Genomic DNA, 12592 nt, shown 5'->3' with positions numbered 1-12592 from the left:
GGAGGAAACAGATTTGATTAAAAATATGACAACTAGCATTCAGACAAAGTTGACAATATGTCCAGCTGCAGGTTGTATGTCTATATAAAGGAAGTCACACTTCACACTTCCTGTCCTGATAAGCCGATAAGGACGAGGCAGATATGTGGACTACATCGGAGACTTCTGTTTCAAAGTCGTCATTTCCCTTTTTCCTGTTAACAAGCTTCCCCTCCCTGCTGACACACTTCTGGTTGCTGTAGGAATTGATATGCAAGATGGTCGTAATCACTGCACCATTTCACATCTTTATCTGACAAAACATCACATCACACACTCACTGAGCGTGTCACGTAATCAAATACTGATGCATTAAAATTTAATGAAGCACCATGCTGAAGTCAGTGACTGCTTACCGCCGCATCTACGATGAAACTACACATACAGAGCATAATGGGATGATAGATATTTCAGGAGGGTCTATTAGGGTGAATTCACACCAGCTCTGCTTTAACTGAACTCTAGTTCGTTTGTCTGGAAAATCCAGTTTTTTAGGTGTTAGTGCGAAATCAGAAAAGAAAAGTGACCTCTGGTCTGCCTAAAGACCTGGGTCTCAGTCCGGTTGAAATGAACTCTAGTGCAGTTTGAATGCATACGTGGAAAAAAAGCAGGAAGTGGACTACAATGCAGGGCATTCTGGGAAAAACAATCTGAAAAAACATGCGAGTCTAGCACAACCAGGAGAATCCAAAAACCACTCAAATCTGATGCCTCTAAATTTCTGTTTACATTTTGTGAAGAAGAAAGCTTTGCTCATGTCTTCAGAAGATTTTGTGTCATTTTCTTCAGTAGTTCTTGGTGTAGCGCCTCCAAAGGTGAGGAGGGGAACAGGTTTTTCAAAGGGATTGGCTTGTTTGACACAATGCAGAGTGAAAGAGAACCACAGCAGCTGCAAATGTAACAAACGTTGCAATTTTGGTCCCCGATCAAACTGAGTCTACCAGAATATCAGGTCTGAAAAGACCCTCAGTGTAGACCTCCTGAAACCCAGAGCTCGGTCTGAGTAGAGTAGAGCTGAAATTATTGGCAGAATAGGAAGAGTCGTTTCGGCTGTTACTCCAAGTTGTTTGGTTTTTGTTTTTTCCAACACATTTTCAAAAGAAAGTTGGAATTATTTCTACGGGTTGACTTACATTTTGAGAGAATGTCAGATATTTTGTAGAAAAATGAGAAGATAAATTTTTTAATTAGAAACTAGAGAAGAAAACCTAAGCTCATTCTGTGTTCTGTACCTAATGTGTGTGTGTGTGTTTTTTTAAATGAAATTCAGTGTTCTAAGTCGAAGTTTGTTTGTATCACTTGAGAGCATCTGTATCAAGTCAAGCATCTTGCTACATGTCTGTCATGTTCACATATATATGGCACTTCCTCTGTGCTGGTGACGTATGACACGGAGCGGCTTCCTCATCCTCCTTCAGCCCAACTTCCTGTCTGTATTTCTCCTCTGAGATGAGAAGGCTGTCATCAGCCTTCATCTACTCATGTAGATCAGGGGATGTGAGGAGGACGGCCCAATTATTTTCACGACTCTGCATTTTAAATTCCATATCTTCTTCTGGAGTTGGGCTCTAAATATCTGATTATATTCAGTTTAGTATCGTTTATCATATATTGTGAAAGGTTTCTCAGTACAATATGGATATTGAGTTATAGTTGTACAAATAAATTCCAATTAATAATGTTTTTAAAAAACAGAATACATTTTATTTATATATATATATATATATATATATATATATATATATATATACTTTTTTTTTTTTACCATTTTTGCGACTTTTTGTTTCACAATAGCAACAACAAATATTAGTAAATTTAAAAATATGATAACACCCAATTAGAGTGTGCAACTCAGTGATATAAATCACATTTTTTTTGGATATTAATATCTGTATCGGTCTTGATATTGAAACAAATTCTAATGGTGTATTGGTGACAATGTGCACAATCAATAAGGGCAGATCTATTCAGTCTAATTCTGTGCTTTGTGCTCTGAGAGATGTCTTGCTTTATTTATTTTAAATTATATTTAGAATTCCTAATTGCACTTCATGCACCATTTCAAATAAAGTTTGCAGCAGTTTATTTTCTCATGTTTGACCAAGTAGTGGTCAACTTATTGTTTTTGTCAGTTTTTAGTTCTTTATTTAATTTATATTGGTTGTTTTACTCCTTATTGAACTGACTGAACAACTTAAAGTTGTTTTTACATGTTTGACCAAACATATGAAGCTACTGGTGTATTTAACTGTGTTGTACTGCTGCAAAGTTAGCAAATTAATATGTAATTTGGTACATTTATGTCTGTGTTAAAAAAAAGAAAGAAGTTTTAAGTCAATTCACTGCTGTTTTTCTGTATCAAATCACATTGGCCTATAATAAACATCAGATATCGGTATCGAAAAAGAAAAAAAGTGGATCAGTATTATGCTGCGGTGAAACTTTTCATCAGTCGGGACACGGAAGCTAATTAGTGTTGATGAGAAATGGTTGAAGCTCAAAACAAAACAACTCCTAATTGCACTGACTTCTGTAAAAAGTTGCAAAAAGGCTTGGAGTTGGGGTGAAAGTTCACCATCCAGAGAATAAAAAAATCTAAGAAACATGCAACCAGAGCTGCAATGAAACAGTTTAGTTTTAAGTCTGTTAACTGAATCTGTGAGCAGACTTGATGTTTCAGCCTCTACATGTGCAAAACTCTGAATCTTTACCTGTCTCCTGTCACACTTCCTGTTTTTCTCCTCCAGTAGGATTCTGTTGTCGTGGAGATCAGACTCCTCCCCCATAAAAACCTCCTGAAGCTCCGCCCACTGAAAGGCACACTCCGTCAGCTGCTGCTTCTGCTGCTGTGGAGTGCAGAGGCATTGAATGTTTCAGATACCATTTTGTTCCTTTTGGCTTTTCAACATCAGGACTCAAGCTGTCGTCTCTTTTCTTTACTTTTTTTTTTCTTAAAAAGAAAAACAATCAGGTTGCAAAAACACTTTGGCCGCAGCAGAGCAGCTGACGTGAGCTACTTGGTGATGATGACGATGATAATGATTGAAGGCGACAGATAGGGTTCAGAGGTTGGAGCCATATTGAATACAGATAGAAACTGACTCACGTTCTCCAGCTTCTGCCGCTGCTCCTGCTGCTGCTGGATCCGCCTCTGTCGGTCGGCCAGAATCTGCTTGATCCGCTCCTGCTCAGCCAGCTGCTGCCGGTGCTGCTGCTGCTGACAGGCCAAATTCAGGAGTTCAGAAAGTTATTCTTGAAAACAGCAAGTCCAATTTTACTTCCCGTTTCATCAGGGATGTTCCGAATGCATAACTATTAAGAATATCAACTTGGTCTGTGACTTTTAACCACGTAATGTTTACAAAAGGATTCACAACCCCTGAACTTTTTCGCACTCACACTTTTAAATTTAGATTTTTTTGTTTAACTAATCATAGCTACTCAATAACATTTTCACCAACCCTAAAGGTAAACATGCTACTTTATTTCTTCGTGTTTCATTTGAGGATGCACCAACCTTTTTTTTTTTTTTTCACTTCCGATACCAATATCTGAGGTGTAGTATCGGCCGATACGATCCGATACAGAAAACCAAAGCTGAATAATTCACTTACAGACATAAATGTTCCAAATTACAAGTGTATTTGACAACATCTGCACCATTTCAATGCACTTCAATACATTCATCTCCACTTTTAAATTTGACCTTTTTGCCGTTTCCTCAATCACATTTTCACTTCCACTTAGCATTTTAATTTTGCTGTATTATTTCCTTTTCTCTATTAGTAACTCTGGTAATTTCCAAGGTTATTTTTTTCTTGTTTGTTGTATAAACACAACAAACAAGACCCACATTTTGTCATCTAATTTTACCTAAAAATCCATTACTTTATAGCCGCTTTGTCATCTTGTGGTTTTTAACTCCAGACACTGTATGAGTCATTTTTCAGGTTTTTTATAGATGGAATAAAATACCTGATGTTGAAGTAAAACACTGAAGTCAACCACAAATTAGCACTTATTTAAATCACTATGTTGATTGATTGATTTTTTTTTAAGGTTTTGATTAATTCAATTGCTAGAAATGTTACTGTTCTATTCTTAGCAGCACTTTGCGTGGCTTCCTGTCACTAATCCCACCTGCCTCTTAATGCAAATCCGTCTGTTTACTGTGGGCAAGAAACTCACTTTCAGAACTAGTTCACAGAACCCAACTTAAAAATTACAACACACACAAAGCAACAAGAAAGAAAAAGAAAAACCTGCTCAGATATCTGGGTCTGATGGATTTCTGCTACCACTGCCATCCTCAACTTTCTTCTTGCAGTAAGAAATTAAAAAACAAAAACATCTGAGGCTGCACTCCACTCATTGAATCATCTTTCATCAGATCGCTCTGGCTCAATACAGGCAAGATTGTAACAGTTTCAAATTCATGAATACCCACAGAGAGACAAACACACACACACACACTGCTGGTTACTGATTGGTATTAATTACTGACCCATGTAACAGTAATGTGGTTAACTCTGCTGAGACTAGAGAGATGAGGACTGAGCATGTGCGAGCTTCCAGTGGTGTGTCGTCTTATCTTTGTGTTCAGATGTTACATCCAGAAAATTGTTTTATCTGTTTCAGCATCATGATAACGATATGATGTTTTTGAGGTTTTTAGCTCTGGTAGGCAAACGCTGTGTCTGCTGCAGCTGCTGCTGCTACCACACAGGAGAGGGGTTTAGTTAGTAATGATTTTAAGGGGATTGGGGGGCAGAGTATTATGTCAATTTTTTTTCTTTATTTTAAAATAGATGGAACATTTTTACCATAAAAAACAAATTAAATTAAAGTGGTGAAACTAATGAGTGGGAATCAGGACAATATTTCACAAATTGGTTGGAGACATTATTCTTTTTGATGCGCCATTTAGAAATTTGTGGTCTGTTTCCAAATACAGGTTTTTCTAGAGGTTCAGCCCATCAATACCAATTTTAGCCACAATGGGAAGTTTTCTTAAGAACTGCAGTATGAAAAAGAATTGAAGCATATTCAAAATAGTTTTTCCAGCTTTATTGATACTGGAAGCAGTTATTAATAGTTATTTTTTTAGGAGCAGAGGTGACGTCACACCGTGTGTGAGGGAAAGGAATTGCTATAAAACAAGACAATTATTATGGAGTTGATAGCTTAGACCAGTAGTGTCCAGAGTGTTTCCAAAGTGGGCCAAAAACCCCCACCTTTTTTCACTCCTCAACAATAAACTAAATCTACAATAACTCTAGTTAAACATAGTTGTTGTTTAACTTTATTTTTGTAATAAAGAGACGTTTAAATAATTGTAGGTCCAAAACTTGAAGAGTTTTTAAAGGAAAGACATCCATTTTGCAAATTCTTTTGCAAAGAAAAAGATTCACCCTTTACTCAGCTATGAGAACATGGTTTAGGTCACCGTCTCTTTAAAAATGCTTCTTGTATTAAGGAAGGTTGAACAAATTAATTAAAAACAGATTTGGATTCTCTAAAGTCTGTTTCTGAGTAGAAGTCAGTTGAAAAATGTGGTTTTATTTACTAAAAAAATAAGAGAGCAAAATCATGGTTGTTAAAAGACAAACACTTTGTGTTGAACTAAACATTTAAATTTGTCAGTAATAGTTTTGCTCTAATTAAAGAAAAATAAAATAAATAAAAGTCTCCGTCTGTATCAACCTTTCTAGCTGTTGATACACAGAAACAATCAAGTGGCTCCAAATGGCCCACGGGCCACACTTTGGTCACCTCAGGAATAAAATGTCTTTAGCATCTTACTTTAGCAGTCAGCAGAGTTAGCCTTGATTATGTTGAAAATAGTTTACTTTTTCACTCAGTAAAACCTCCCTCACCAAAGAGTGCTTGCTGGTAGTGGTTAAGCATGGTGTGGTCAAGATAGGAGTTTTAGTTTCTGGTTTCCCCGGTAACCAGAGAAAACTGATAACCGGGGCATCCATTAGTTTTGCTAACAACAGGAGTAAATTACACTGAGTGAAAAACAAAGTCACTAAGAAGAAATTTAGTTTAGGACAAACACAGATTCAGTTTCTCAGTATGAAGGTGTACAAAATCAACCTGCCTGTTGTCGTTGTTGAGCTCCTCCTGCCCCCACATGACCCCCCTCTCTGCCTCCTTGGCGATCTTCTGTCTGTAACCGTAGAAACTCCCGTCGTAACGTCCATTCCCCGGGAGAGTTCACTATGGAACTGAGAGCGGAAAAACAAACAAACAAACAAACAAAAAGAGCGTGAGAAATGGTGAAAAAGTAGACAAACAACACGGTAGTGATCAGGTTAAAGACAGATTGGGAGGGGCTACAGGATGACCCATCGGTCATCTGTTGTTGGACACCAAGAGAGGGACACAATGGACAGAATGTCCATGTGGAGAAACCAAAACAGACGACTACCTGGGTTCGCCTTCCTCCTCTGCGACCTCGTCTTCTTCATCCTCACTGCCGCTGTACTCATAGCCTGGATCCTCTAACAGAGAGAAATACAGAAAGAAAGTGGCGAAGAATTCAGCTTCACATTGGTAGAGGCTGATTATCAGCTGCTGTGTGATTATCATAAACACACAGCAGCATCAGAACGGACAGAACCGTCCAACAGGACCGTCGGTCCAACCCGAGGTGAGGATAATTATTGATTTGTTTTTTGTTTTGAACATCTGAAATACTGCCAAACTGGAGGCACGATCTTTCCTGTTTTATCCAGTTTTCACTCCACAGCGTTGTTTCATATTTTTATTTTTAAGTAGTTGTGAGAAACGGCGGACGAATGTGAAACTGCTGCTGCACAAGTTACTCAACATTTCGTTGCTCGGTAACCAAAAAGTGAGTGAGTTAGTTGGCGCCACCAGCCTAGCTTATCCAAAGCCTTTCCTCTGCCTGCATCTCCCAGAATGCTGTGCGGTTCAGGATTGGAATTCAGTTCATATTCTATATATTTAATCTTCTATCAGATGCATTTCTTTTTTTTATGATGCAGAGATTTTTTTTTTCATCAATAAAGTTATAAAATGTTTTACCAGAGACAAAAGAGATACACTTTCCCCAACAATCAGATACGGATTCCTTGCTCAAAGTTGGGAAGCAAAGACGTAAAGTTTGTCCAAGAAAAACATCAATGACAGGAAATCTGGAGTCAAAGAGAACCTTTCCGATTGTTTGGGACATTTGGAAATAGAATTAGTCCTAATCCAAGTGACTCGAGTTTGTCACAATTCTGCCCAAGAACTTTGCCACGAACAAACACTGTGTTAAAGAACATCTTCTTCCAACAATCCAGAAACAATTTTGTGATGGGACTTTGTGTTTTACGGCACGGTGGAGGTCCATGTCTCACGGGAAAAGTGATAACAAAAAGGTTCAAAGATCAGAACACTGACGCTTGGGATCAGCGGTGAGGAAAATCCCCAGATAACCTCGCTGAGCATCTGTAGTCAGTTCTCAAAAAAGCAGGTGGATAAACAGAAGCCATAAAAAAAAATGGGATCAACTCCCAGGACTGATGAGAGGTCACCGTTAGTCAAGACTTTTTCCAGAAATAGATGCACTGCGTGTTGGATTGAAAAGCCAGCACTGTAAACAAAACCATCTGTGTCGTTGGTGTTAGGGACCTGTAACACCAATTCAGAAATCGATTGGAAAGTAAACCAATTTTGTTTGCTTCCCAACCAAAGCAAACAAAAGCTGTTTTGGTTGGGTAGCTGATCTAGCTAATTTTTGCCAGATCAGTTGGTTGGAAACTAAAACATGTTTTTCCCCAGTCGCTAAACACAGTAAGCATAAGCCACTTGACGCTAATAGCAACACTTTTCAAAAGGAAGACAGAGTCAGCAGATGTGCCTCAAAACAAAATCAAAGAAAAGATACAGATTTAAGAAGCTATTTAAAAGAAAAGTATATTATCCTGAACATGCTATGTAATGTCTGCAACTTGTTCAAGCTGAGACAGAGCGAGATTTAAAGCAGCAAACAGGAAGACAAAAAAGAAAAATTATTCAGTTTAATTCTTTTGAGAACGCAGTATTTGAAAATGTTCTCAGTTTTTGAAAACCCCTTTGAAACTATATTTTAATAAGTAAGTAGAAATTCCAATAGTCTGGCCTTAGTGAGTTAATATTCAACTCTCAAAAGAGATGGCTGAAATAAAAGCAACTTTTAGAAAATATTTTCTGTCATTTCTTTTTTTTTTTTTTTTTTAGAAAAGAAAGTGAGACAGTTCAGGGACAATGCACAGAAATTGCTTCTTTATTAAAGCTAGCTATGCTATTAGTGACTTTTGCTAGCATAAGATCACAAACTGTTGAAAGTATCAACTCTGTCATTTTATTAATGTTTAAAAATGATTACAAAAACGGGTGTGAAATTGTGATTTTATAATGCAAGCCATGCTACAAGCAATATTTGCTACCATAATATACTGGTAATAAAAAAACCCTGCTGTCTGTTATTATTCTATTAATGTTTAGAAATAATTATAGAACCTGTTATTGCTGTTTTAGTAGTGCTAGCTATGCTATTAGCACTTTTCGCACTAGCATGAGATAGGAAAAAAAACTGTTGAAAGTGTTGTTATTGTCAATGTTTAAAAGTAATTGCAAAACCTCTGAGATTACCGTTTTAAAAATGCTAGCCATGCTCCTAGTGCCATTTCCGAGCAAAAGATAATAGTAAAAAACTGTTTAGCCAAAGTGTCAACTCGGTTATCAATGCTTAAAAATAATCGTAAAACTCTTTTATACAGTGGCATCGCCTCTGCTACTAATCTAGTTAATGCCCATCTTACATCTTCAAGTAAAACTCTTAGAGAATTCAGAATGACCTAAAACTGGTAGCTACATTCCTACTCAAAAGTATATTTCTTTTACAGCCACATATGTACACAGGAAGTGTTTTGTTGTTTTTCCTGAAGCCAACAGAATAAAATCATTGTTCTGAGGTGGTGGTGGGGGGAGAGAAGTTGAGGCTCTAGTAACAACATTTGGACAACATCTGTTGTGAGAGCAGCTCAGCCAAAAGCTGAACACTGACTTGACTCTCCAGATGTTCACATTAAAGGTAACACAACCCAGGTGGAGTTGGTTAAAGCAGAATGATAGAAAAATAAGGTCAACAACATTTCCTTTCCTGAACTCCCTCTCTACCCCCGTTGTGTTGTTATCCAAAGTTTTGGGCTAAGTAGAGGAGAAAGGAGCAATTTGTTGTTTTAAATTTCATCGTTGGGTGATGCATCTCACAAAGCACAACCCATCTTTGTTCAAACTGCACCCCTGAGGACGCTCAAAGACGACACATCCCCCCATGCATCACATCCGGAGAATTTATTTTTGATTTTGATTTTTTTTCTCCCAGCAGTTCACACACACAATAATGCAACAGGCATTTTATTTAGTAGGGCATGCACACTTAGACAGCTCTAAACACACACACGTACACACACACACACACACACACACACACACACACACACACACACACACACACACACAGAACAAGCAGAAAGTCTCCAGCCATTTAGTGTGCTTTTGGAAGCTCAGAGATTAGAACCAGATGGCCATTCTGTTTCCTCCTTCCTTCCTCTAAGCGTCTCTCTCTCTTTCTCGTCTTCCTTCTCCTTTCTGCCTTTTTTTCACCTCTGCAAATAAACTCTGATAAAACTGACAGATCTCATCAGGTTGTTTTTCACAACGTGCAAAAATCCGTCAGAAAACAAAAACGCCGGGCTGATGTTGGCGTCGCGCATCGAGCTCATCTAGGGAGAGAACGAGGATAAATTATTTTCACAACAGCGCTCCTCCCTCTATGTTTCACATTCCAGCTGTGCTGCCCTGTGTCCGTTTCAATCTCTCCAAAATCCCTGCTTCCTTCCTTCCTTCCTTCAAAAAAAAAAAAAAAGTAGCAGAGGATTGGGGTAATGGTATCAGAAAGTGAAGACTTTTTAAAGCTCACCAAGAGGAATTGTGTAAAAATGTGGGCAGCGGCTGCGGCCAAGTGCAACATTTCCCCATGTTGTAGATGAACATCTAGAGTTAGAGAGCGCCCGAGCAGAGAAAGGAGACTCAACTGGTGAGGGATTCATCTGGAAATAAATCCTTACACCAGCTGCGTTTCCACAAACCATAAAATTGCGTAAATTGAAATTACAAAAATAAATGTGCTGAATGGAAACACCAATTTATAGAAAAAATTGGGGGGTTTTCAAACAACGTTCACCTCGCTCCTCCAGAGCTCTCACAGCGTCACACAGTTCATAAAAGTTGTGTGTCATTCTAATGTGTTGAATCCGTAGCTATTTTGTGAAATGGCCGACTACAATTTCACCAAAACGGCGCATATGTAGCCGCTCCCAAGTAGGCGTGGCTTGTCGTTACAACTCCTGAATAAGACGTCAACGTCTCCCCTGATTGGCTGATAGATGATGAGCTCTAGCACCATGACTGGATTATGAATATATATGATGTAACTGTTTACATCCATCGTTGTCACGATTTGTAATGATTTGTCACGTGCAATAGCTTATTCACAAGAGATTTTAAGTTGTACTTAATGGAAACACCCACTAGCAATATTGTGGCTTTTTTCGGCATAAGATTTCTATACATTGGTAAAGGAAATGCATTAGTACGGTCAGCAGCTGGGAGGATCTTGACAAAAAGACCCAAAGGACCCTAAAACGTTTTGGATCCCCTCACCCTTCTCTCGCTTCTTCCTGGTTCTGTCCAGGTGGTCCTTCAGCATGATGCGGACCTGCCTCTCATTTGCCAGGTCCCTGATGAAGGCGTGCTTCAGCAGAGCGTCTGTGGCGGGTCGGTGGATGTGGTTTTTGACCAGGCAGCTGTCGATGAACGACAAGAAACGTTTCGACCTGCGGAAAGCGAAGCAAAGAAACGATTCAGAGGAATCTGTCCAACATGTTGAACTAAATGCTTGAAATTAACATTATTTTTTAGAATTATCTAAATTTAGCTCAGCTGCTGCAGCGTTTATTAGAGTAACTGTACCATGATTCTACAGCATATGGATCTTTTTAACATTTTATGTAAAAACAACTACACACTTCAATGTGCTTTGGAAAAAAATGATAGAAGAAACTCTAAACATGTTTTATCTGTTTGTATTCTCTCAGTCGATATGTTGTAGAAACTAGCTTCTGCTGCAATTACAGTCGCAAGTGTCATGAGGTACCGGCTCTTCACACATACACTGCCTGTAAATAGTATTCAGTCTTTTGGATGTTTTACACTTTTTGTTGCTTTTACAAATCAAATGTGATCAATACCATTTGGCTTTTTTTCTTTGCCATCTCTCTCTGTGGGAATTAAACATTAAAAAATTATTCTGCACAAAAAGACTGAAAACAGGAAAGGATTACCTGCCGAGATCCAAATAACTGAAGGCATCCAAAACATGATTTGTGCCCCAATTTAAATTTACTTGATGTAAATGGCTCGACGCTGTTGTACGGATGGATTCTGTATACTGTTCTTTGTATACTTGTATCGACTTCTTACTGTATTGTTCCAGTGATAATAAAAATGATTATATAATCCTAAATGTCTTTGGACATGGATTGAAACTGTTTTGTCAGTTTTTGTTCAGGTAGCTGCTATGTGGACAATACACACAGATTGTTGCTTTAGCAATGCTAGCAGTGCATTAGCGCTTTTTGCTAGCATTACTATGACTAGCATTTTGAATCATAAAAGACTTTCAATTGTTATTTTCCATTGTTTAAAAACAATTATAAAATCTGTTTGAGACTGCTGTTTTGTAATGCTAGCTATGCTATCAGTATTAACAGCAACATTTATCAATGTTTACAAACAATTCTAAAACTTTTTAGTGCTGCTTTAGTAATGCTAGCCTATTAGTAGATTTTACTAGCTTAAAATAGCAAAAACTGTTGAACACTGACAACAGTTATTTTGTCAATGTTTAAAAATAATTACAAAGAGATTGCTGTTTGTTAAGGCTTGCCATGCTACAAGCACTATTTGCTAGAATGAGAGAGTAAAAAAACAGTTTAAAGTGTTACATCTTATTTTTAATCAATGTTTAAGAATAAATTAAAAAGATTATTGGTGTTTTAGTAAAGCCAGTTAAGATATTAGCACATTTTACTAACATAAGACAGTAAAAACAGTTGAAAGTGTCAACTCTTTTATTGATAATTAATTTTAAATTTGTTTGATGTACCATGACTGCTGATAGTTATACGGATGGACTGATGCTCTATAGTATTCTGTATGTTATTCTTCTAGATTTAATAATGTTGACTTTTTTTGTTGTAACAATAAAGACCAAAAAAGCTTTTTGACAAAAAATTAAAACATTTGAGATAATGACAATTAAACAAATAACATAAAATGGCATATGTTGCTTAGTTTAGACTAAGAAGTTTAAATCAATTTGTGCTCAAGATACTCGTCAATTTAAAGACCAAGAAGTTTCCAACAAAAAAAAAAAAAAAAAAAAAAACCGGTTAAAAAAAGAAAAAAAAAAAAAATGTTTAATAAAAAACCC

At 37.4% G+C, this 12592-nt stretch overlaps 1 protein-coding gene across 2 annotated transcripts in view; it reads right to left on the bottom strand.

The window, feature by feature from the left end:
- Nucleotides 1-2195: 2195 nt before the first annotated feature.
- The window catches only part of LOC106937340 (mitogen-activated protein kinase kinase kinase kinase 4-like), a 46476-nt gene continuing 36079 nt past the window's right edge, over nt 2196-12592 (bottom strand). The window contains exons 10-14 of one of the 2 annotated variants that reach the window (XM_015018781.1): nt 10762-10934; nt 6473-6545; nt 6143-6269; nt 3146-3253; nt 2196-2885 (exon numbers count right to left, since the gene is read on the bottom strand). In XM_015018781.1, coding sequence (XP_014874267.1) covers nt 2403-2885; nt 3146-3253; nt 6143-6269; nt 6473-6545; nt 10762-10934 — 964 coding nt within the window. In that variant the 3' untranslated portion in view covers nt 2196-2402. The remainder of the gene's footprint in view (nt 2886-3145; nt 3254-6142; nt 6270-6472; nt 6546-10761; nt 10935-12592) is intronic. The other variant, XM_015018782.1, reaches the window with a different exon arrangement.

The sequence above is a fragment of the Poecilia latipinna genome, unplaced genomic scaffold (assembly GCF_001443285.1).
Source record: "Poecilia latipinna isolate Pla-1442-1.1 unplaced genomic scaffold, P_latipinna-1.0 Scaffold2320, whole genome shotgun sequence".
Taxonomy (NCBI): Eukaryota; Metazoa; Chordata; class Actinopteri; order Cyprinodontiformes; family Poeciliidae; genus Poecilia; species Poecilia latipinna.
The sequence above is the reverse complement of the archived record's forward strand: the minus strand, read 5'-3'. Positions and strand labels throughout refer to the sequence as shown.